This window comes from Coregonus clupeaformis, chromosome 9 (assembly GCF_020615455.1).
Source record: "Coregonus clupeaformis isolate EN_2021a chromosome 9, ASM2061545v1, whole genome shotgun sequence".
NCBI classification, from domain to species: Eukaryota; Metazoa; Chordata; class Actinopteri; order Salmoniformes; family Salmonidae; genus Coregonus; species Coregonus clupeaformis.
In genome coordinates this window covers 39,640,976-39,667,166 of record NC_059200.1, presented here as the reverse complement: position 1 = coordinate 39,667,166, position 26,191 = coordinate 39,640,976, and the positions used below count along the sequence as shown (strand labels likewise).

The following is a 26,191-nucleotide window of genomic DNA, read 5'->3' as shown; positions in this document are numbered from 1 at the left end:
TAATGGTGTAATAGCCGATAGGTTTTTGGGAATGTTATTTTAATTGTGATAGGCTCACTTTTTACCGGTATAGCATACCCCAACTATTTATTTTGCCAGGACGCCGTACCGGACCGTACCACCTTACTTTCACCCCTGATAATATCTCCCTTGTGGCTATTGCCCTCTACTGTCACTAGCAAACAATTAAAGATTCCCACAATGCTGCTGCAGCATCAGTCCGGAAGTGAGACGTATATTGACAATATGGCCACTGATTTCAGAAGAGGGACATGTTTGATTTAACAGTCCAGTCGGTTGCAAACAAACCCATTACAATCGTCTAGATTCGATGCATGTGAATGAAGGGACTCGGGAATCCACAGGATGTTGTCATTGAGCTGAGGATACATTCAGAGCGTGAAAATCGTCATGTCGTTTTTCAGGAGGAAAGGTAAGGAAGTATGCTAGCCGAGCCAGCTAGCGCAAGCCGAAGGGTGTAAAGAAGAGGCTCGCCCGAGGGGTTGAGGAATGCGCGATGGCTAATAACTGAGATGAGAATGCGCTTGACAGGTCTGTGTCAAGTCAAGGCCTTAGACAAATATCCGTTGGATAATTGAGGAAATACATTTGTTTAAAATCTGAAGAAATAGAACTAGCAGCCACATGATCTCAAATCTGTGTTAGCAAGCTAACGTTTGCTAATGCAGCTTTCCTTCTCAATAACTTTGGCCACTTAAGTAGCTAGCTGATGTTCAGAGCTAACTAGCATCCATGATCGATCTCAATTCATTCTTGGACAATGCAGACTAGGTTGGGTATTATCTATATAATAATTAACTAACCACAACGTCGCCTTGAACTTGGTGATTTGCTAGCTAATAATGTCGCGCTAATGTTTCTTTGCCATGGATAGCCAATATTGGACTAAAGGAGCCTAACTCCTTAGTCCAAGGACCTTACATGTTCTGGTTAAAGCAATATAGTGTGCAACTGCAGCCCACAATTCAGGGCATTCCTGTATTTGCAGGAACACCGCCCCTCGAGCATCCCATTGGTTCCTGTATGAACGCCCCACCCCCTCGAGCATGACATATTCATGCTTGTGACACTTTTGAATGTGGGTCAAAAGGGAAATAAAAGTATTATCTGAGCTTTTTTTGCCCCTCCAGGAGTCATCCTTGCCTGCTAGCGGGACAGTGGACAGTGTCCTTCGCTCCCGCCTGCCCTCACCGTCATTAACAGAACTGCGGGTAAACGGTACCCGACAGGCGGGGGTGAAGGACACTGTCTACTGGTCGCCCCTGCTAGCACAGCGGGCGGGAGGTGGGGGTGACACCATGTGCTAGCTAGCTTGTTAGCGACACCGTATGCTAGTTTGTTAGTATGCTAGCACACGGTGTCACCCCCGCCTCCTGTATACCGTTCGCCACGCTAGCACAGCAGGCGGGAGGCTGGGGCGACACCGTGTGTTAGCTAGCTTGCTAGTTAGGGACACAGTGTGCTAGCTAACATGCTAGTTAGCTAGCTAGTACACTGTCGCCCCCGCCTGCTGTGTATCGGACTAGCTGGCAAAGCTAGCACACAGTGTATGTAGGAACGAAGGACACTGTCTACCGGTGTACGGCTAGCTAGCTACCATTGTCGCCCCTGCCCCTTCTTCTGTGGGGTTTATTGGCGGCTGGCATCAAACGTTATTGTGCATTAATGCCAAATACTGTACTGGAGCGCCCCTGCTTCCCGCCTGTCCTTGCTTAAAAATGGACCAATATAAGTATAAAGAGGGGCTCCTGCAGATGCAGGAATGCCCACATGCAGGAATGGCTTGTTTTAAAGGGCGATTTGGCTCTGGAAGCCAAAAGAGCCAAATACTCCATCTAAACATGAATCGATTCTCAATTGTGGTACGTTTCTAGAAACATAAATCCCTCTACTTTCATATCACATAAAAATAATTTCACAAATACAAAATGCACACTTACTGTACACTGTTTTAAGCAACAGTATTTTTCAGTGACAACACTTTGTGGTGTCAGTCTTCCGTTTACACACAGGTGTTCGGAGACGCAGATAGCTAATTAGCACTGGTAGTCCACTCTGTTTTCAATAAACAAGCGCTGTAAGATGGAAATGTGGTTGTGTAGGAACCCTAACCCTATAAGGGTGTGTATCAATTTAAACTGATTTCTCACCGATATGAAAGATGATGTCCATATGCTTTCAAAACTGTACTGCAAGCAATGTGTGCAGTGTTGCCAACTCCTCAGTAAGGAAAGTAGCTATTGGCTGTCCTAAAAGTCGCTAGAAGTCACAAAATGACGTCATCACCTAATTTGCATAATTGGCCATGTGCATGTAATTGTGATGGATGCTGTAGGAGAGAGGAATAACATAGTGGGAGAGACAAAGTGAGGAAAAAACACCCTACATTTACATCCCGCCCTCAATGTAAGCCAGGGCGGGATCAGCCAGCGGCGGCTTCCCGCATGCGCGATTCATTTGCAGTCTGGACGCGGAGGGGTGAACATCTCCTGCGCTGACTGCAGCTGGGAGGGACTGCTGCGCGAGGACTGGGCTGCCTGTGAGTGATTTGGGACGAGGGTAACAAAGCACCTGCTGCTCGTTGAGAAGAGTAAGAACGATACGTGCTTTCACGTCAGAGTCTCCAATAACATCAGAAAAAGTCGCTAGATTTGTCGCTAGTCGCTTTTTTGAAAATGTCACTAGAGGGGTCTGAGAACTCGCTAAATATAGCGACAAAGTCGCTAAATTGGCAACACTGAATGCGTGTTAATGTTCAGACCGAGTGCCGCGGCTCTTAACAAAACTCCCCCATACAGAAGACGCCTTCGTCCAGTGACTTATGTGTCATGGAACTGAGAGTCATGATCAAGGGCTATGCCATGGATAGCTCACCATACAAGTAGCCTAGGCTAGACATTCTTCATTGTCATTGGCATGTTGGAACATCTGGGGTGGGAATAGCAGGACTTAATGATGCACCTTACTGCAACTTACCTTTCAAGGTGCATTAAAGATGTACTATGCAGAAATCGCTCCGCCATTTCCTGGTTGCTAAAATTCTAATAGCTCGCCTAATTTCAGTTTGTGACAAAACAAGCAACTATAGGGTAGAGAATCATTATACCAACTAAACCGCTGTGAAATATATTTTCCATAACCAAAAATATTGTATTTTCAGCTATTTGAAGCTGGTGTACTAAACCGAAAGTAAAAGATGCAAAAACAAAACTTAAGACCGGGAGGCATAGAAAAAGCATACATAGAACAGATCTACTGCTTCTTAGACTTGCTTTCAATGAGTGACAGATTTCTATGTGAATATGGTCGGGTCGCCCAAAAAGTTACATATTGCAGCTTTAAGGGATTAATTTAAGCTAATTGTGTTAAATGTCTCTAGGCTGCTCAGTATTTACCTTGGAATTGTGGTCTGAAGAGAATCAAGCAAATATTATTGCATGTACAGTACCAGTCAAATGTTTGGACACACCTACTCATTCAAGGGTTTTTCTTTATTTTTTACTATTTTCTACATTGTAGATTAATAGTGAAGACATTAAAACTATGAAATAACACAAATGGAATCATGTAGTAACCAAAAAAGTGTTAAACAAATCAATGACCCAACACACCTCCAGGCTGTGTAAGGGCTATTTTACCAAGAAGGAGAGTGATGGAGTGCTGCATCAGATGACCTGGCCTCCACAATCCCCCGACCTCAACCCAATTGAGATGGTTAGAGATGGGTCGGAAGGCAGAGTCAAGGAAAAGAAGCCAACAAGTGCTCAGCATATGTGGGAACTCCTTCAAGACTGTTGGAAAAGCATTCCAGGTGAAGCTGGTTGAGAGAATGCCAAGACTGTGCAAAGCTGTCATCAAGGCAAAGGGTGGCTATTTGAAGAATCTCAAAAATAAAATATATATTGATTTGTTTAACACTTTTTTTTGTTACTACATGATTCCATATGTGTTATTTCATAGTTTTGATGTCTTCGCTATTATTCTACAATGTAAAAATAAAGAAAAACCCTTGAATGAGTAGGTGTGTCCAAACTTTTGACTGGTAGTGTACATCAGTAGGCCAAACTATAGACCTCGATTCCTGGGCTAGTAAAACACACACTTGTCTTGACAGCTACTGTAAAGTATTAGGCCTACAGTGCTGCAAACCATGGATAATATGAAATTTATGGCGCTAACAATCATATGCAGAGACCAATTTATATACCAAATGAAATTATAAATGCTCACCATATGATTCCTCTAATGAAAAAGAGGTTTCCATCCTTCCCCCTGAGGGGCTGGTCTGTGTAGGGCAGGCTTATCTGCTGACCCACTCCTCTACTGCACTGACAGCTGAAAGAGCCTCAGAAAGACTCCTTGTGTCATGCGCAAAAGGTTCAGTTTCACCACACTATTGTAACCAGGTGTATTCTGTTACTTTATGTAACAGGAGGAGGATTTAAATGGGTAGAAAAACAGGACTTTGCGTCCAGACGGTTCACTATGGTGATGAGGGTATTTTGCAGTAACAGCATGACATGAAGTGGGGAAAATGCCTCTGCTGTGACACTCAAGCTGATAGACCAAAGCCACTGCAGTCAATAAACACGCCTTGTAAGATGGCAGCCATGCTTCAATGTAAAGAATAACTATGTTGTATTCCTATTAGGAGCCACACACAAGTAGCTTGTGTCTCTCCCCGTATCTTATCTGTGCATGACAGTGAGGATCTGTGCATGAGTGTTTGCTAAACAGACGTGTTAAATTGCGTCAATTCAAATCTGGTATAGGAACAAAAAGAGGTCAATACACGTCTTCTAAAATAGACTAGTATTTTAATTAATGCAAACACTTGAATGGTAAATATGATGTTCGTATATACGGGCCCACTGAAACACCACGCAGGGCAGACAGAGAACTGAGCTATTGTTATAAGTTCTTCTTTAAATACTCTGACAAAGAGAGTTCCCGCTCCCTGCTGGGCCTGTCAGAATAGAGGCTGGGTGTGGTTTAAACTTACCCAACCTATCGTTGGCGCTCAGGCTGGTCCCAGACCCTTCGCGCTTCACTGTTGCCGGGCATTAGTTGTTATCTTTACAACTTGTCTCGAGTCAGCAACCTCAGACATAGTTTGTTCTTCTTCATTGTAGCAGTACACATGTCCTTGAGCAGTTTAACAAAGAGGCAGTGTGTGTGTGAGTCACAAGCCTATCTCAGCCTACCCCCTAACGGTTCCTCACATTAATCACAGCTTGTTATGTTAAACAATCTATATCAGTACAGCACAAACCTATTATGTTTAATCATTAATGTATTCTTTCTAAGCCAGGCATCACATCTAGTTGTAAGAGAATAGATCCCAACACATGGTTATCACAGTCAGAGGCGTATCTGTTTCCCGACCAGGCCTAGACCGTTATGTAACTGAATAGTTAAGTTAGTGCTTTTTCAGTGACACTGCATCATCCCTATTGCTTTACCCTACAATGACACCAGGCCCACTATTCCAGTCGCTGATCTCCCCCTGCAATGTGAATCAAATGTTAGACTGCTCTAATTACAGTGCTATGTAATTCCTTTTTGACCCACAGCAAAAGGAAAGGAACCTGAGCGACCAGTTGATGCTAAAGTCAATAGAGGTGGGTACCACACTACTTCTTCCCTGAAATGATGAATTTCAGTGATCTGCTGCTGCTGCCTGACGTTTCATTTTTGAGAAGACCTGAAAATAGAGGAAGCCCCTTGTTGGATGTTCTTTGAAAGCAGTCAAGTGCCTCTTTAGTTACAGTGTTCTGTTTACTCACACTTTTTTGTGGGTACCGGTATTTCCCTCTGAGCTTTCCCTTTTGAATCATTCTTCCTAATTGTATTTGTATTTATCTCTGTAAATATTCAGAGAGAATGTATTGATTTAGGTAATAAGATGCATGCACTGAGTTTAGAAAACATTAAGAACACCTGCTCTTTCCATGACATAGACTGACCAGGTGAATCCAGGTGAAAGCTATGATCCCTTATTGATGTCACTTGTTAAATCCACTTCAATCAGTGTAGCTGAAGGGGAGGAGACAGGTAAAGTAGGATTTATAAGCCCTGAGACAATTGAGACATGGATTGTGTATGTGTGCCATTCAGAGGGTGAATGGGAAAGACACAAAATTGAAGTGTCTTTGAATGGGGTATGGTAGTAGGTGCCTGGTGCACCGGTTTGTGTCAAGAACTGTAATGCTGCTGTGTTCTTCACGCGCAACAGTTTCCCGTGTGTATCAAGAATGGTCCACAAAGAACATCCCAAAGAACATCCAGCCAACTTGACACAACTGTGGGAAGCATTGGAGTCGACATGGGCCAGCATCCCTGTGGAACGCTTTCGAAACCTTGTAGAGTCAATTCAATATTAGGAAGGTGTTCCTAATGTTTGGTATACTCAGTGTACAGTGAGGGAAAAAAGTGTTTGATCCCCTGCTGATTTTGTACGTTTGCCCACTGACAAAGACATGATCAGTCTATAATTTTAATGGTAGGTTTATTTGAACAGTGAGAGACAGAATAACAACAACAAAATCCAGAAAAACGCATGTCAAAAATGTTATAAATTGATTTGCATTTTAATGAGGTAAATAAGTATTTAACCCCTCGGCAAAACATGACTTAGTACTTGGTGGCAAAACCCTTGTTGGCAATCACAGAGGTCAGACGTTTCTTGTAGTTGGCCACCAGGTTTGCACACATCTCAGGAGGAATTTTGTTCCAATCCTCTTTGCAGATCTTCTCCAAGTCATTAAGGTTTGGAAGCTGACGTTTGGCAACTCGAACCTTCAGCTCCCTCCACAGATTTTCTATGGGATTAAGGTCTGGAGACTGGCTAGGCCACTCCAGGTCCTTAATGTGCTTCTTCTTGAGCCACTCCTTTGTTGCCTTGGCCGTGTGTTTTGGGTCATTGTCATTATGGAATACCCATCCACGACCCATTTTCACCCAATATTTGACAGTACATTGCCCCGTCCATCGTCCCTTTGATGCGGTGAAGTTGTCCTGTCCCCTTAGCAGAAAAACACCCCCAAAGCATAATGTTTCCACCTCCATGTTTGACGGTGGGGATGGTGTTCTTGGGGTCATAGGCAGCATTCCTCCTCCTCCAAACACAGCGAGTTGAGTTGATGCCAAAGAGCTCGATTTTGGTCTCATCTGACCACAATACTTTCACCCAGTTCTCCTCTGAATCATTCAGATGTTCATTGGGAAACTTCAGACGGGCATGTATATGTGCTTTCTTGAGCAGGGGGACCTTGCGGGCGCTGCAGGATTTCAGTCCTTTACGGCGTAGTGTGTTACCAATTGTTTTCTTGGTGACTATTACATTTACATTTTTGTCATTTAGCAGACGCTCTTATCCAGAGCGACTTACAGTTAGTGAGTGCATACATTATTATTTGTATTTATTTTTCATACTGGCCTCCCGTGGGAATCGAACCCACAACCCTGGCGTTGTAAACGCCATGCTCTACAAACTGAACTACATCCCTGCCGGCCATTCTCTCCCCTACCCTGGGCCAATTGAGCGCCGCCCCATGGGTCTCCCGGTCGCGGCCGGCTACGACAGAGCCTGGATTCGAACCAGGATCTCTAGTGGCACAGCTAGCACTGTGATGCAGTGCCTTAGATCACTGCGCCACTCGGGAGACTATGGTCCCAGCTGCCTTGAGATCATTGACAAGATCCTCCCGTGTAGTTCTGGGCTGATTCCTCACCGTTCTCATGATCATTGCAACTCCACGAGGTGAGATCTTGCATGGAGCCCCAGGCCGAGGGAGATTGACAGGTCTTTTGTTTCTTCCATTTGCGAATAATCGCACCAACTGTTGTCACCTTCTCACCAAGCTGCTTGGCGATGGTCTTGTAGCCCATTCCAGCCTTGTGTAGGTCTACAATTTTGTCCCTGACATCCTTGGAGAGCTCTTTGGTCTTGGCCATGGTGGAGAGTTTGGAATCTGATTGATTGCTTCTGTGGACAGGTGTCTTTTATACAGGTAACAAGCTGAGATTAGGAGCACTCCCTTTAAGAGTGTGCTCCTAATCTCAGCTCGTTAACTGTATAAAAGACACCTGGGAGAAAGAAATCTTTCTGATTTGAGAGGGGGTCAAATACTTATTTCCCTCATTAAAATGCAAATCAATTTATAAAATGTTTGACATGTGTTTTTCTGGATTTTTCTTGTCTCTCACTGTTCAAATAAACCTACCATTAAAATTATAGACTGATCATGTCTTTGTCAGTGGGCAAACGTACAAAATCAGCAGGGGATCAAATACTTTTTTCCCTCACTGTATATCAGGCAGTAATTGTATCCGAAGTTGAGACTTTAAAGTGTTGGGTTTAAGAGTTGTTAGCAGTGAAGCAGTGACCTTTTTAGTAAGTTTAAACTCCCACTCTCCACACCCCAGTGTTAAAAAAAAAAAAAAAAAGGTCACAGCACCCTCTGTTCTTTAACTGGACACATTCATGTACTGGATCACTACAGACTTCAGTTAAAGTGTCGTTTTTCAGGCCCTTAACATAGGTTGTTGATGTTGTGAGTTTCTGTCATCTAGAAAGTTAAGCCTACATTGAATGTATTGATCAAAGGCATTAAGATACCTCTTTTTTTTTTTTTCAAACATCCTCCTCTCCTCCTCCCCTGTAGCCCCAGCCCCGGTAGCCCCAGCGAGCCCCCAGTCCCCATCTCTGAGCCTCTGGAACCACCATGCCATCCTGGAGGCAGCGGGGCCCAGCCATGTGGCTATCAATGCCATCTCTGCCAACATGGACTCCTTCGCCCGCGGACGCACAGCAATCCTCAAGAAACAGCCCATCCACATGGAGGCTGCACACTTTGGGGATCTGGGTATGTACCTCCAGTCCTCCACTGATTTGTCTTTGTTTTCAGGGCCCGTATTAACAAGCGTTTCAGAGTAGGAGTGCTGATCTAGGATTAGGTCATCCCTCTTATTCATTATGATTGAAAAGGCAAAACTGGTGATTTAGAGTGATTTGAATGGATGAGCTCTTATACTTTAAGTTCTCTCCTTTTGACTGGATCGTGTGTGCCCATCTTTGAGTGAGTTGATACAATGTGATAATGGTGGCTAGTGGACATGGTGCTGGTGTGTTTAACTGCCAACGGGCAAGGCTAATCCTGCGAAGCACTCGCTCCAGCTTCATGCATGGGTTAGCCTTTTGACCAACCAGCACGCTACCAGAAAGCTTTTTAGTATGATGCGTAAGTATGGCCCAGAGTTTTTCCTGAGTGAACACATGGCCTGGTAAAACTCCTGGTCCTACTTATAATTAGTGTGTGGTACTGAGAAGCATGCTGTGCCCTAAGTATGATACATACGAACTCCCTAAATCTTCTTCCCTCTGAAGATGTAGGCTATTTAAATCAAGCATTTCATTAGTGGGTGGATATCAGGTGCTAGTTTTTATAGTGCTACAGCAGCCATCTACACCAGTATTGTTTATGATAATGGTGAGTGACAACACCTGCTGGGACAGATCCTTTAGTTACCGGTGACGGTGAGTCAGAGGGAGGGGGTGGTAGAACCAGTGGTGCATCATTGAGCCCTGGCTTGGGAATGCAGTAGAGTAGGGTGACTATACTACAGTGCATTCTGAAAGTATTCAGACCCCTTGACCTTTTCCACATTTCGTTACGTTACAGCCTTATTCTAAAATGGATTAAATTTAAAAAAATGTCCTTCTCAATCTACACACAATACCCCATAATGACTAAGGGCAACATAACATTTTTGGGGTGTGCAAATTTATTAAAAATAAAATACAAATAAATACAAATACAAGTATTCAGACCCTTTGCTATGACACTCGAAATTGAGCTCAGGAGCATCCTGTTTCTATTGATCATCCTTGAGATGTTTCTACAACTTGTTTGGAGTCCATCTGTTGTAAATTCAATTGATTGGACATGATTTGTGCTAAATGACTAAAATGTAAATTTGTAAAGGTGCACACCAGTTTATATAAGGTCCCACAGTTGACAGTGCATGTCAGAGCAAAAATCAAGCCATGAGGTCGAAGGAATTGTCCGTAGAGCTCCGAAACAGGATTGTATCTCGGCACAGCTATGGGGAAGGGTACCAAAACATTTCTGCAGCATTGAAGGTCCCCAACAACACAGTAGCCACTATCATTCTTAAATGGAAGTAGTTTGGAACCACCAAGACTCTTCCTAGAGCTGGCCGCCCAGCCAAACTGAGCAATCGGGGGAGAAGGGCCTTGGTCAGGGAGGTGACCAAGAACCCGATGGTCACTCTGATAGAGCTCCAGAGTTCCTCTGTGGAAATAGGAGAACCTTCCAGAAGGACAACCATCTCTGCAGCACTCCAGATGGAACCCACTCCTCAGTAAAAGGCACAAGACAGCCCGCTTGGAGTTTGCCAAAAGGCACCTAAAGGACTCTGACCATGAGAAACAAGATTCTCTGGTCTGATGAAACCAAGATTTAATGCTAAGCGTCACGTCTGGCGGGAACCTGGCACCATCCCTATGGTGAAGCGTGGCGGCAGCAGCATTCTGTGGGGATGTTTTTCAGCGGCAGGGACTGGGAGACTAGTCAGGATCAAGGGAAAGATGAACGGAGCAAAGTACAGAGAGATCGTTGATGAAAACCTGCTCCAGAGCGCTCAGGACCTCAGACTGGGGCAAAGGTTCACCTTCCAACAGGACTACAACCCTTTGCACACAGCCAAGACAACGCAGGAGTGGCTTCGGGACAAGTCTCTGAATGTCCTTGAGTGGTCCAGCCAGAGCCCAGACTTGAACCCAATCGAACATCTCTGGAGAGACCTGAAAATAGCTGTGCAGCGACGCTCCCCATCCAACCTGACAGAGCGTGAGAGGATTTGCAGAGAAGAATGGGAGAAACTCCCCAAATACAGGTGTGCCAAGCTTGTAGCGTCACGCCCAAGAAGACTTGAGGCTGTAATTGCTGCCAAAGGCTCACTGTTTAGTGCTCCTACTTTAGTCCATTGTGTAATGGAGGCCTCCAGCCAAGCTTCAGTCATTCATTGATATCGCCTCTCTGATCATGTGACCCAGGAACTGTGCCGTAGTTGAATAGGTTTTTTAAATAGATTTTTTTATAAGTATTCTCTTTTGTTATTAATGATTGTGTATGGTGTTAGTGGTTTTATTCAGAATGCTGTGGTTGTTTAGGCCGGGTTACTTTTAAAGACTTTGTGAGAACTGCTGATGTAAAAAGGGCTTTATAATGATTTGATGGTTTGATTAATTGGTTGATTGTGTCTTTCAGGGCGGTCCAGTGTTATCATACTGTATGGTTGTGTAGTGGTTTTATTCAGTGTTGTGTGTTTCAGGGCGCTCTAGTGTGAACTACCTGGCCTCTGAGACGCGTTCGCGCCTGTCTAAGACTGTGGATCAGATTCTGCGGGACAATGTGGCCATGCCATACTACATCCAGTTCCAGGAGGCCCGCGGGGCTGACCACCTGGTCCGCTTCTGGCTGGAGGCCGAGAGCTTTCGCTCCACCAGCTGGTCTCGGGTCCGGGCCCACAGCCTCAACTCCGTCAAACACAGCTCCCTGGCCGAGCCCGCCTCCACCCCAGTCTCCCCCGACCCCTCCTCCCCTTCAGACATGGACCTACCCTCCATCCCCAGGCCTACCTCCTCACACCCCCTTACCCCCAGCCCTCAGGACACTAACAGTAACAGTACTGAAGGCCCCACGGCGCAGCTCGTCCACAGGGACTCCTTCAGCTCTGTGGTGGACCAGAGGCCTGGCACCCCCAGCAGGGCAGACACCCCCACTAGACAGTCCTCTTACATTACAGGGACCTCCTTCAAGCTGCAGTCCACCAACGCCCTCAAGGAGCTCTCAGACAAGCTCATGAAGAGTATGTTTGACTGGTCGTAATTGTAAATAAGAATCTGTTCATAATTTACTTGTATAGATAAAGGTTAAGTAAGTAGCCTGGAGTCTCTTAGAGCTGACTGGTGGTGCATGTTTCAGAGAGACGCTATGGCTGTACTTACAATCCTTTTGTGTGTTGGGCTTGTCTTTATCATAATTTATCTATAGGCCTGCATAACACACTGACTAGAGAAGGCTAGTATATTCGCTATATTTGTTCTTATCTCCACCGTGTGAAACAACTGGCTGTCAGAATAACAACGTTAATATGTTTTAATTGCACATTGGAGGTAACAATATTTGAGTTGTACACAGTTTATGACACGTGTGACTGACTGTTAAACGTCTTCTCCTCCTCTGTTGTAGGTATAGAGAGAGATGCAGTGAACATCTTCACCAAGTACATCTCTCCAGACGCTACTAGGCCCGTCCCCATAACAGAACAGCTCAGAAACGACATAGTCGGTAAGAAATGAGTCCTGATTGCCACTTATTTGCCATTAGTATGAGACTTTGACTGTAAGACACTGCAGTCACTGTATGAGTACTGAATCAGACTGTATGAGTATTGTATCAGAACTTTGTGAGTACTGTATGCATTCCTATGAATGTTAGACCTAGTACGAATGTTGCAACCAACGTTAAAGATCAAATCAGCCGTAATCATCTCAGTATATTTAACTAGGTTTCAGGATAACTATTTTGTGGATGATTAATAATCAGTTGTGTGATTTGTGACCGTTTTTGTCCTTTTCTCCATTTTGCCAGCTAAAATCTGTGGGGAGGATGGAATGGTGGACCCAAACTGCTTCGTCATTGCACAGTCTGTTGTCTTCTCCATCATGGAACAACAGTATGTTTTTTTTGTTTTTCCAATCTTCCTGTTCTAGTATCCATTGAAAGATTGATTATTTATCATATGAGTTAATGTTAAAGTGCCAGTGTTTTTCTTTAAGGGTCTCATGATTTTTCTCCTAGGATTAAAGTTTTACCGCTGTTCTGTTATACACTAATCCACTCCTATATCATAAATGTAAATGTGACCATATATAATCTATATTTCCCAGGCACTTTAGTGAATTCTTGCGCAGCCATCATTTCTGTAAATACCAGATCGAAGTGTTGACCAGTGGCTCTGTGTTCCTGGCAGACATCTTGTTCTGTGAGTCGGCCCTCTTCTACTTCTCTGAGGTAAGAGCAACAGCTGGACCCCACAATTTATGTTACTGTTGTTCACTATTAAATATACACAACCACAGTTTATCAACTTCATTCATAGGTGTTTTACTCATTAGTGGTACTGGTGTTATTTGTTTCTATTCTGTTCTTCTCTATTATATTCTACATTAGTGTCATATGGTAGGTGTTAATAGAAGTGTCATTGGTGATAAAGCTAATATGGTGTCTGTCTGTGTGTCTCACCAGTACATGGAGAAGGAGGACGCTGTGAATGTCCTGCAGTTCTGGCTGGCAGCAGATAACTTCCAGGACCAGCTGGCTGCTAAGGCTGGCCAGTACGACGGCCTGGAGGCCCAGAACGACGCCATGATCCTTTACGACAAGTAACGGCTCACACACATCGCACCGAATAGGGATCTAGCGTTCGTCTGCCGATCGTTCAGCGCGCTGTGTTTTAGGGACCACCCGCTATAGACGTCTGACTTACGACATTTTCACGCTATTCTACATGTAAAATCGATGCACTCTCGGTTCGCAAATTTCGGCCGGCACTCTGTTCAGAGGTATTAAGTACTCTAGGCCCGCAAACGCTATTAATAATAATAAATAATATGCCATTTAGCAGACGCTTTTATCCAAAGCGACTTACAGTCATGCGTGCATACATTTCTTGTGTATGGGTGGTCTCGGGGATCGAACCCACTACCCTGGCGTTACAAGCGCCATGCTCTACCAACTGAGCTACAGAGGACCGCTATTGGTGTGCCTAAGACATCTGTCTCTTTAAACTATATTTGTCTTAACACTATCTTTGCCTCAACACTATCTTTGCCTCAACACTATCTTTGCCTCAACACTATCTTTGCCTCAACACTATCTTTGCCTCAACACTATCTTTGCCTCAACACTATCTTTGTCTTTACACTATCTTTGAAAAGGAACAGTTTGGAGTTTATAGGGTAATTATTAGACCAAAGGTGAGAACACAACAGTTCACCTGACACAAGACTGAATCCAAACAGTACACTGTTGATTTTATGTGCATTTTAAATGTATTGTACTTTTCGTCACATTTGTTGATAATGAAATCTGAAAATACTCTGGATACATTCAGTAACATAAGAATATTCCTGGAAAACGTGGGGTAGGTGCAACGTAAGACAAACAAAGGGTTTGAGTGAGAGGTCAAACTGGTGTCTCCAAGTGGCCATACCTCTCCAAAGTTTGCACAGTTCCTAAATCATTTCAATGCACTTTTATGACTCAAAGTAGAGTCTTCAACTATAAGGTGATTTTTTTCTTTTTTGCTCTCCTAGCTGTGCCGTTGAGGAACTAGAGCAAGCACACTTGTAGTTGTTTTGTTTGGAACATAAACCTGCATCCCCACCATCACACAATTACTGTTGTTGTTTACGCTATCCAAAAATGGTCCATTATAAATCAGGTGGGCATCATTTGAAAGCCTGTTCTATTGCTAGCATGACTAGCTAAGTTATAAAATACTATATTACAGTGTTAGGCTTTCACAATGTAAGTCAGAGAAACAGATAATAATTTTGTTGCACATAGAAAGGAGTAATGAGTGCATTTAGGTGCGTGTGCCGTGGCGAAGTTTCTTCACAATATACAAACAGGCTCATTCTGTTCAGAACAACCCAGGGTATGACAACATTTCATCTTGTAACTGTACATAAACATTGACACTATACGGCATGAGGTTTATGATATGGAAATGTCAAGTGCACATTTGGACTTAAAGGTGTTTGGCTTGCTTGTATGACATCAAAGTGGTAGTTATTATAATCCTCAACGTCTCATCTTTCAAAATACATAGTCCTCTTAATTTACAGAATTTCCCTCACTAAGACAACAAACAATTCTCAAAAGTTGCCCAGTGAGCGAGAGGTATTGGGGCAACTTCTTGTTCAGAATGGCTGTCAGTCAAAACCCATACAGTGCTGTGAAGCACAGAGCCAAAGTTCTGACATCATGTATAGCAAAACTTTGACAGCCACTGCGTTCCAATGTAGGTGTTTATCAGTGCCCAAATCTGCAATTTTCAACCCGTATATGGGTACGAGTGTAAAGGGCTACCACCTCCACATTACATTTACATTTTAGTCATTTAGCAGACGCTCTTATCCAGAGCGTCTTACAGTTAGTGAGTGCATACATTTTTCATACTGGCCCCCGTGGGAAACGAACCCACAACCCTGGCGTTGCAAGCGCCATGCTCTACCAACTGAGCTACAGGGGACATTACTCAGCCTGGCTTGTTTATTTGGGCACCAGTTTAATAATGATCTCATCTGTTTCCTCCCCAGGTATTTCTCACTCCAAGCCACCAACCCGCTGGGTTTCGATGACTCTGTACGGATGGAGATAGAGTCTAATATCTGCCGGGAGGGAGGGCCTTTACCTTACTGCTTCACCACTCCTCTCAGACAGGCGTGGACCACCATGGAAAAGGTGAGAGGTCGTAGGTCACCCAGTTACCTGGGTCAAATACATTATGTGAATATATAGGAAACACACAGGGGTCACTCACCACTGTAAAATCCACTGGAATTCAGCTAGAAAAACTAAACAAAAATTACATTTAAGTCATTACATGTCGTAATTATTTACCTTTAGATTGAAACCATGAGGCTTAGATGACCAGTTTGGGGTTATTGAAGGTAGGGGTACCAGAGCCATAGATATGTTTCAGTGGTACGATGTTGCCAAAGGCTAGGATGATGATGAAACACTTCGTCAGGCTCTGGAAAAAACGGAAGACCTTTGTGACAGAAAGGCATGACCCACTTGCATTTTAAAGTTTAGCTTTGCTAATATGAAGTTCATGTCATTTTTCTTCCCGCAGGTCTACATGCCAGGCTTCCTGTCGAGTAATCTTTACTACAAATATCTGAGTGACCTTATCAACTCTGTCCGAGCGGATGAGTTTGTGCTCGCCAGCGCTTCTGGTCAAGGCGTGGCCTCGGACGGTGACCGCAGCACCAATGCCACTGAGGGGTCTCAAGCCCAGGTAGATAACCCCACACCTAACCTGCTCACAGCCTGTACTTTCTCTTTACCTCTACTGGCATTTTTCTCTTCTCATCAGATATTTAGAGAAGTTTGTCTAAGTACACTCAAATCAATTATGTTCAACAGCAGTAGCACTCATACCTTTGTTCAATAGTCTGTGGGTATTAATTTGTTTACAAAACGTAAATATATTCATTAATGGATTGATATTCCCTCTAGTTCTGCTCTAAATGTGCAAATTATTTTATATTTTTTCGTTTACAGCAAGGTGCCAAAAAGGAGGCAGCAATAAAAATCCTGAAAAACTTTGACGAGGCGATAACAGTGGACATAGCCAGCTTGGACCCAGAGTCCCTCTACCAGCGCCCCTACGCTGGGTGAGTCTCTGCATAGCAGCCTCAGGCCTTCTTAGTTATATATTCTCACCACTCCAAGTACAGTCACCTCAAATGGCTCTGTAAACGACATTACTATTTCAAATATTTGATTTGGTGTTTTCATGTTTCTCTACTGGACAAAATGAGTGAAAATTGTTTTTATAATTGTGCAAAATTTCCCCCATAGCTACCCATCAACTGTCCTGAATTTACTACTGTAATTTTCCCAAGAGAGTTCTTTGATGCTAGCTAAGTAGGCCAGTATGTAATGACCATTGATGTGTGACTAAACCGCTCCAAATACATATTTTCAAAGACTACCATGTAGTCCTCAGTGTGACATGGCAGATTTGTAGGTCATCCCCATTACATTACAATCAGCTCTGATAGAAGTCTAATGGCCCAACACAGGCTCATGTAGGAGATGTGTGTGGCCTTAGGCAGCCCGGGTAGTGTCCTAGTTGCAGTAAGAGATTAGCTTGGTCCCAGATCTGTTTGTGCTGGGACCAAATGACATTGACTATTAGGAGTTGGCTATACAGCACAAACTGATCTGGGACCAGGCTTGTAACAGGGTTTCTGTCTCCATAAACATCCTATATGTATGACTTCATTGGCTATGTCCCCTCACTGTTCAGAAGAATGACGTTTGGGAAAGTCAACGAGCTGGGCCAGTTTATCAGGGAGGCCGAACCAGAACCGGATGTGAAGAAATCCAAAGGTAACAGACAAACACTACGTAGCAATTCTATATAGGCTATACAGTGCCTTCAGCAAGTATTCATAACCCTTGACTTATTCTACATTCTGTTGTGTTACAGCCTGAATTCAAAATGTATTAAATATTTTTTTCTCACCCATCAACACACAATAAAATACTCCATAATGACCAAGTGAAAACATGTTTTTAGAAATGTTTGCAAATGTATTGAAAATGAAATACAGAAATATCTAATTTACGTAAGTATTCATATCCCTTTGCTATGACACTCAACTTGATTGGAGTCCACCTGTGGCCAATTCAATTCTTTGGACATGATTTAGAAAGAAACACACCTGTCTATATAAGGTTCCACAGTTGACAGTGAATGTCAGAGCAGAAACTATACCATGAAGTCCAAGGAACTGTCCATAGATCTCCGAGATAGAATTGTGATGAGGGATATATCTGGGGAAGGGTATAAAACAATTTCTAGAGTGTTGAAAGTTTCCAAGAGCACAGTGGTCTCCATGATTGGGAAATGGAAAAATATGGAACTACCCAGACTCTGCCTAGAGCTGGCCGTCCGACCAAATTGAGCAACCGGGCAAGAAGACCTTGGTCAGGGAGGTGACCAAGAACCCAAAGACCACTCTGACAGAACTACAGAGTTCCTTGGCTGAGCTGGGAGAACCTGCCAGACGGACAACAGTCTCTACAGCACTTCACCAATCTAGGCTTTATGGGAGAGTGACCAGACAGAAGCCACTCCTGAGAAAAAGGCACATGACAGCTCACCTGGAGTTTGCAAAAAGGCACGTGAAAGACTGAGAGCATAAGGCAAAATATTATGTGGTCTGATGAGACAAAAATGTAACTCTTTGGCCTGAATGCAAAGTGCTATGTCTGGAGAAAACCAGGCACAGCTCATCACCCTACCGTGAAGTATGGTGGAGGCAGTATCATGCTATGGGGATATTTTTCAGTGGCAGGGACTGGGAGACTGGTAAGGATAGAGGGAACAATGAATGGAGCCAAATACAGGCAAATCCTTGATGAGAACCTGCTTCAGATTGCAAACGACCTTAGACAGTGAAGAGGTGACTCCGGGATGCTGACCTTCTAGGCAGAGTTGCAAAGAAAAAGCCATATCTCAGACTGGCCAATAAAAATAAAATAAGATGAGTCTGAGATATGGCTTTTTCTTTGCAACTCTGCCTAGAAGGTCAGCATCCCAGAGTCGCCTCTTCACTGTTGACGTTGAGACTGGTGTTTTGCGGTTACTATTTAATGAAGCTGCCAGTTGAGGACCTGTGAGGCGTCTGTTTCTCAAACTAGACACTCTAATGTATTTGTCCTCTTGCTCACTTGTGCACCGGGGGCCTCCCACTCCTCTTTCTATTCTGGTTAGAGCCAGTTTGCGCTGTTCTGTGAAGGGAGTAGTACACAGCGTTGTACGAGATCTTCAGTTTCTTGGCAATTTCTCGCATTGAATAGCCTTCATTTCTCAGAACAAGAATGGACTGACGAGTTTCAGAAGAAAGTTATTTGTTTCTGGCCATTTTGAGCCTGTAATCGAACCCACAATTGCTGATGCTCCAGATACTCAACTAGTCTCAAGAAGGCCAGTTTTATTGCTTATTTAATCAGCACAACAGTTTTCAGCTATGCTAACATAATTGCAAAAGGGTTTTCTAATGATCAATTAGCCTTTTAAAATGATAAACTTGGATTAGCAAACACAACGTGCCATTGGAACACAGGACTGATGGTTGCTGATAATGGTCCTCTGTACGCCTATGAAGATATTCCATTAAAAATCAGCCGTTTCCAGCTACAATAGCCATTTACAACATTAACAATGTCTACACTGTATTTCTGATCAATTCGATGTTATTTTAATGGACATTTCTAAGTGACCCCAAACCTTTGAACAGAAGTGTGTATGTATATATATATATATATATATATACAGTGGGGAAAAAAAGTATTTAGTCAGCCACCAATTGTGCAAGTTCTCCCACTTAAAAAGATGAGAGAGGCCTGTCATTTTCATCATAGGTACACGTCAACTATGACAGACAAAATTAGAAAAGAAATTCCAGAAAATCACATTGTAGGATTTTTAATGAATTTATTGGCATATGATGGTGGAAAATAAGTATTTGGTCAATAACAAAAGTTTCTCAATACTTTGTTATATACCCTTTGTTGGCAATGACACAGGTCAAACGTTTTCTGTAAGTCTTCACAAGGTTTTCACACACTGTTGCTGGTATTTTGGCCCATTCCTCCATGCAGATCTCCTCTAGAGCAGTGATGTTTTGGGGCTGTCGCTGGGCAACACAGACTTTCAACTCCCTCCAAAGATTTTCTATGGGGTTGAGATCTGGAGACTGGCTAGGCCACTCCAGGACCTTGAAATGCTTCTTACGAAGCCACTCCTTCGTTGCCCGGGCGGTGTGTTTGGGATCATTGTCATGCTGAAAGACCCAGCCACGTTTCATCTTCAATGCCCTTGCTGATGGAAGGAGGGTTTCACTCAAAATCTCACGATACATGGCCCCATTCATTCTTTCCTTTACACGGATCAGTCGTCCTGGTCCCTTTGCAGAAAAACAGACCCAAAGCATGATGTTTCCAACCCCATGCTTCACAGTAGGTATGGTGTTCTTTGGATGCAACTCAGCATTCTTTGTCCTCCAAACATGACGAGTTGAGTTTTTACCAAAAAGTTATATTTTGGTTTCATCTGACCATATGACATTCTCCCAATCCTCTTCTGGATCATCCAAATGCACTTCAGACGGGCCTGGACATGTACTGGCTTAAGCAGGGGGACACGTCTCGCACTACAGGATTTGAGTCCCTGGCGGCGTAGTGTGTTACTGATGGTTGGCTTTGTTACTTTGGTCCCAGCTCTCAGCAGGTCATTCACTAGGTCCCCCCGTGTGGTTCTGGGATTTTTGCTCACCGTTCTTGTGATCATTTTGACCCCACGGGGTGAGATCTTGCATGGAGCCCCAGATCGAGGGAGATTATCAGTGGTCTTGTATGTCTTCCATTTCCTAATAATTGCTCCCACAGTTGATTTCTTCAAACCAAGCTGCTTACCTGTTGCAGATTCAGTCTTCCCAGCCTGGTGCAGGTCTACAATTTTGTTTTTGGTGTCCTTTGAAAGCTCTTTGGTCTTGGCCATTGTGAAGTTTGGAGTGTGACTGTTTGAGGTTGTGGACAGGTGTCTTTTATACTGATAACAAGTTCAAACAGGTGCCATTAATACAGGTAACGAGTGGAGGACAGAGGAGCCTCTTAAAGAAGAAGTTACAGGTCTGTGAGAGCCAGAAATCTTGCTTGTTTGTAGGTGACCAAATACTTATTTTCCACCATAATTTGCAAATAAATTCATTAAAAATCCTACAATGGGATTTTCTGGATTTTTTTTTCTCAATTTGTCTGTCATAGTTGACGTGTACCTATGATGAAAATTACAGGCCTCTCTCATCTTTTTAAGTGGGAGAACTTGCACAATTGGTGGCTGACTAAATACTTTTTTGCCCCACTGTATATATATTATTTCCTAATATTGAGTTGCCCCCCCCCTTGATACACACGGAAACTGTTGAGCGTGAAAAACCCATTAGCGTTGCAGTTCTTGACACAAACCGGTGCGCCTGGCACCTACTACAATACCCTGTTCAAAGGCACTTAAGTATTTTGCCTTGCCCATTCAGCCTCTGAATGCTTATTTAACCTGTCTCCTCCCCTTCATCTACACTGATTGAAGTGGATTTAACAAGTGACATCAAAAAGCGATCATAGCTTTCACCTGGTCAGTCTGTGTCATGGAAAGAGCAGGTGTCCTTAATGTTTTGTACACTCAGTGTATATACAGTGAGGGAAAAAAGTATTTGATCCCCTGCTGATTTTGTATGTTTGCCCACTGATAAAGAAATTATCAGTCTATAATTTTAATGGTAGGTTTATTTGAACAATGAGAGACAGAATAACAACAACAAAATCCAGAAAAACACATGTCAAAAATGTTATAAATTGATTTGCATTTTAATGAGGGAAATAAGTATTTGACCCCCTCTCAGAGAGATTTCTGGCTCCCAGGTGTCTTTTATACAGTTAACGAGCTGAGATTAGGAGCACACTCTTAAAGGGAGTGCTCCTAATCTCAGTTTGTTACCTGTATAAAAGACACCTGTCCACAGAAGCAATCAATCAAGCAGATTCCAAACTCTCCACCATGGCCAAGACCAAAGAGCTCTCCAAGGATGTCAGGGACAAGATTGTAGACCTACACAAGGCTGGAATGGGCTACAAGACCAATCGCCAAGCAGCTTGGTGAGAAGGTTACAACAGTTGGTGTGATTATTCGCAAATGGAAGAAACACAAAAGAACGGTCAATCTCCCTCGGCCTGGGGCTCCATGCAAGATCTCACCTCGTGGAGTTGCAATGATCATGAGAACGGTGAGGAATCAGCCCAGAACTACACGGGAGGATCTTGTCAATGATCTCAAGGCAGCTGGGACCATAGTCACCAAGAAAACAATCGGTAACACACTACGCCGTGAAGGACTGAAATCCTGCAGCGCCCGTAAGGTCCCCCTGCTCAAGAAAGCACATATACAGGCCCGTCTGAAGTTTGCCAATGAACATCTGAATGATTCAGAGAACTGGGTGAAAGTGTTGTGGTCAGATGAGACCAAAATCGAGCTCTTTGGCATCAACTCAACTCGCCGTGTTTGGAGGTGGAGGAATGCTGCCTATGACCCCAAGAACACCATCCTCACCGTCAAACATGGAGGTGGAAACATTATGCTTTGGGGGTGCTTTTCTGCTAAGGGGACAGGACAACTTCACCGCATCAAAGGGACGATGGACGGGGCCATGTACTGTCAAATCTTGGGTGAGAACCTCCTTCCCTCAGCCAGGGCATTGAAAATGGGTCGTGGATGGGTATTCCAGCATGCCAATGACCCAAAACACACGGCCAAGGCAACAAAGGAGTGGCTCAAGAAGTAGCACATTAAGGTCCTGGAGTGGCCTAGCCAGTCTCCAGACCTTAATCCCATAGAAAATCTGTGGAGGGAGCTGAAGGTTCGAGTTGCCTAACGTCAGCCTCGAAACCTTAATGACTTGGAGAAGATCTGCAAAGAGGAATGGGACAAAATCCCTCCTGAGATGTGTGCAAACCTGGTGGCCAACTACAAGAAACGTCTGACCTCTGTGATTGCCAACAAGGGTTTTGCCACCAAGTACTAAGTCATGTTTTGCAGAGGGGTCAAATACTTATTTCCCTCATTAAAATGCAAATCAATTTATAACATTTTTGACATGCTTTTTTCTGGATTTTTTTGTTGTTATTCTGTCTCTCACTGTTCAAAAAAACCTACCATTTAAAATTATAGACTGATCATGTCTTTGTCAGTGGGCAAACGTACAAAATCAGCAGGGGATCAAATACTTTTTTCCCTCACTGTATGTCTGTCCCTGTCCTGTCTGTCTCTCTCTCACTCTTAGCTCTTTCTCTCTACTGTTCATTGTTGCTTGTATGGGTTTAGTGCCATGTCACTCAGGCATGAATGGTGGGGGTATTGCCTTCTATTCTTATCCTAACCCCAACCAGAAAGTGGGTTGAAAAATGTGAGGCACCCCAAATACAACCCAAGGTGCTTCTAGATCTTATAAAAGACTACACAGTATAACATTAATCTATTATTTAGGATTTCTTAGAAGAGAACATTCTCTGATCCATATAAGTCCTGGACTAAACATTTTTTTACTAGATTTCATGGCTCAAATCACAAACCAGCTATTCCAGGCCTTGGTTTCCACCAAATGCATACATCGCATTCTAAGATAATTCTGTTCTGTGATATATTTTTCATGTATCTCATATGTCCAGTAGCTTACAGAGGAGCAATAGATAAGAGGCTCGTCCTCTGACTATTGCCCTATTTCTCTCTCTCTTCTCCTCTCACAGGTTCCATGCTCTCTCTAGCCATGAAGAAACTTGTTCAAGGCAACTCTGATGAGGTGTGTAAACCAACAAAACAAACTCCTCTTGTGTTGAATCTGTTTGAACTAACAAACAATAGGATTGATGAACACTTTGAATCGTAACGTGTGTGTTTAGGCCCAGGAGGAGATGGCCTGGAAGATCGCTAAGATGATCGTCAATGACGTCGTACACCAGGCGCACCACGACAGTCCTGGCAAATCCACCAAGGTAAGTCAGTCTGCCTCAATCTACAACATGGTGGACCCTTGATAAGTACACTGCACATCGGATAAGTACAAACTCTGTTTTAGTGCATTGCAGACAATTCACCAGGCCCAATTTCAATGACTGCCTTGTAATTGTTCCGGATATCTGTATGCTCTGGTTACCTATTCATGACAGTTCAAAGCCATTGCATTTGTCTGGCACTGTAGTCAACTATATATAATAACTCCTGACCCGTGACAAGTTTACTGTTGTTTGATGATGCCTCCCGAGTGGCGCAGTGGTCTAAGGCACTGCATCGCAGTGCTAGCTGAGCCACTAGAGATCCTGGTTCGAATCCAGGCTCTGTCGTAGCCGGCCGCGACCGGGAGACCCATGGGGCGGCGCACAATTGGCCCAGCGTCGTCCAGGGTAGGGGAGGGAATGGCCGGCAGGGATGTAGGTCAGTTGGTAGAGCATGGCGTTTGCAACACCAGGGTTGTGGGTTCGATTCCCACGGGGGGGGTATACAAAATAAATAATGTATGCACTCACTAACTGTAAGTCGCTCTGGATAAGAGCGTCTGCTAAATGACTAAAATGTAAATGATTGTCCATGTTTCATTGTCAATCTCTCTCCCCAGTTATGAGCCTCCTGTGGAGAACCAAATGATTGTCACTCCCCTTGTCCTTCACCCTATCCAGACAGACTGACAGACAAACGCATCACCTAGTCCAGTGATTAACTGTACTCTGGATTTACCTTACGATGAAACGCATCAATGGAGATCGAAGAACAAAGGCATTCCATGATCTCCTGCATCAACTTGTACCGGTGTTTGTGTCTGTGCGTGTGTGAGTATATGTGCGTGAGCGAAAAACTTGAAGTATATCATCCATCCATCCTTCCAACTGGTCGTAACACTTTGAAGGCATCTATGAACAAATGATGAGGAAAAAGTAAAACAAAGAGCACCAGAGGACCAGACTTCCTTCCAGAACAAATTCCCTAGGGAAGGAGAGCTGGCAAACGACAAACTATGACACAAAATGGTGCTGAACGGGAGCTGTCAGAAGAAGCAGCACTTCAGAAAGCATCGGTACTGCCGTGGTCACCTCTGTTACCATGCCATCCAAGAGGGGGCCTGCAGGGACCTGAAGCATCCTTCACAAAGCGATCACTAAGATGATTAGGTTGTCCACTCCCCTCTCTTGATTCCTGCACATTGTCTCTCCTTACACCACCACCACCACCCATTGCCCTTATGCCCATTCCTTATTTCTGGTTTTTTAATGAAATCTCTTTGAAAGGGTTCAGAGTGACTCTTACAATTTTAACAGATGGAATTCATCAGTTGGTGCTTTGTACAGTTTTTATTTGCGACTTTTATTTGGGCCCTCCTGGAGTATTGTCAGTGGGGTGGGTTACTATGATGATATGATGAGTCGGGTTGAGTTGTCCTGCCCTCCTGGCTGTGCCCTAATGTACTGTAGAGGGCTGGTCAGACATGTTACAGTCAAACTGGAATGGACCATATTGATTTCCCGGTCTAGCTTAACCGCCTGTAGCTCTAGCGCTGGCCCCTTGTCCATATCATTACAGAGCATAGACAAATGCATAAATACTCCTTATTGTGGACTGAGGAAGTGCTACAGTTGCAATGAAAGAACAACTCCATGCCACTCCATATAATTTTATACATATGTAGAGTTCTCTTTAACCCCTATATATTCATGTTAGTTATTTTTTATGGTGATTGTTGACGTTTTCTTTTTTTGTATGTACTGTCAAAAGCAATGTCTAAGCAAATATCAATGACAAATGTTCCATTGGAAAGTCTTTGAATATAATGTTAATATTGTTATGATTTGAACCTCATTGAGATGGGTGGAAAAGGACCAGAAAGACTCTTGGTACTATGTACCACTAATATTGTTTTTGTGACATATGTGTACTTAATCTATAATATATTTAAATTGTGTTGGATTTATATACTGTGTGTGTGTGGTATGTATGTATGTATGTATGTTTTTTATTTTTATTTAGCAGAGTACTAGAAGGAACAGAAGTGCTGCCACTGATGGAAAATGATAGAATTCCTCTTTGCACGAAATGCAGTCTTGTCTGCCACCAAACATAGGGATGTATTTGGCTCCATATCAGTCATCATTAGCTTGTTGGCTGGTCTTAGTTTGTGGCAAACACGTTCTTAATTGCACTTGGGTATTTAACCTCTAGCATTGCCAGATAATGATGCAACCTGTAATTCAGCAAATTAGTGCTCATCCCAGTGCAGTGTTTCAAATGTGTGGTTGGCTTTTGAATAAGTTCAGAGAGATGCTGCAGTTTTATGCATCAAAATTATGTTTTATCCCCATTTTATGTTGTACAGTATGAAAGACTGTTGTAAATATTTTATGGCTATAGTACAATAACTTTTCTGCCTATATTGTAGCTAAAGTAGGTTTAAAACAACAAAATTCGATTTATCTTGTTGCAATGCCGTTTAACCAGTGGGGGGCAATGTGGACTGTATTGTAACGTTAATGAGCAAGATAAATGTTTATCTAACTACGAATGATCAGCAATAATCAAGTATGTAATATTCAGTGATTTTGATTTTGTTTAAACGAAGAAAAAAAAGACGTATTTTCCAATAATTAAGTACTGTATTATACTGTACATATTCTTTCCTCTTGTTTCCAATAGACAATTGCAGTAAAATATGGGCACATTTGCTTATTTTTGGTAA

The 26,191-nt window shown here is 43.3% G+C and overlaps 1 protein-coding gene across 2 annotated transcripts; it reads left to right on the top strand.

Annotated features, from left to right (window-relative positions):
• Positions 1–232: 232 nt before the first annotated feature.
• LOC121573556 (A-kinase anchor protein 10, mitochondrial) lies at positions 233–26,191 on the top strand. Of its 2 annotated transcripts, none has more exons than XM_041885635.2 (15): positions 233–433; positions 5,595–5,642; positions 8,688–8,888; positions 11,380–11,916; positions 12,300–12,398; positions 12,702–12,786; positions 13,001–13,124; positions 13,359–13,495; positions 15,437–15,581; positions 15,976–16,140; positions 16,407–16,519; positions 17,161–17,240; positions 23,217–23,269; positions 23,370–23,462; positions 24,083–26,191. In XM_041885635.2, the coding sequence occupies exons 1-15, from the start codon at positions 412–414 to the stop codon at positions 24,086–24,088; spliced, it is 1,908 nt and encodes a 635-aa protein (XP_041741569.1). In that variant the 5' UTR covers positions 233–411; the 3' UTR covers positions 24,089–26,191. The 2 variants fall into 2 exon arrangements, with proteins under 2 accessions (XP_041741569.1, XP_041741568.1); XM_041885634.2 differs by having other exon boundaries at positions 17,158–17,240.

Bases quoted from the DNA above. Each gene is read 5' to 3' on its own strand.
- LOC121573556 (XM_041885634.2), top strand. From the start codon at position 412: ATGTCGTTTTTCAGGAGGAAAG. The intron at 5,643-8,687 runs GTGGGTACCACA...CCTCCCCTGTAG, and splicing joins TGATGCTAAAGTCAATAGAG to CCCCAGCCCCGGTAGCCCCA. The intron at 16,141-16,406 runs GTAGATAACCCC...TTTCGTTTACAG, and splicing joins CTGAGGGGTCTCAAGCCCAG to CAAGGTGCCAAAAAGGAGGC.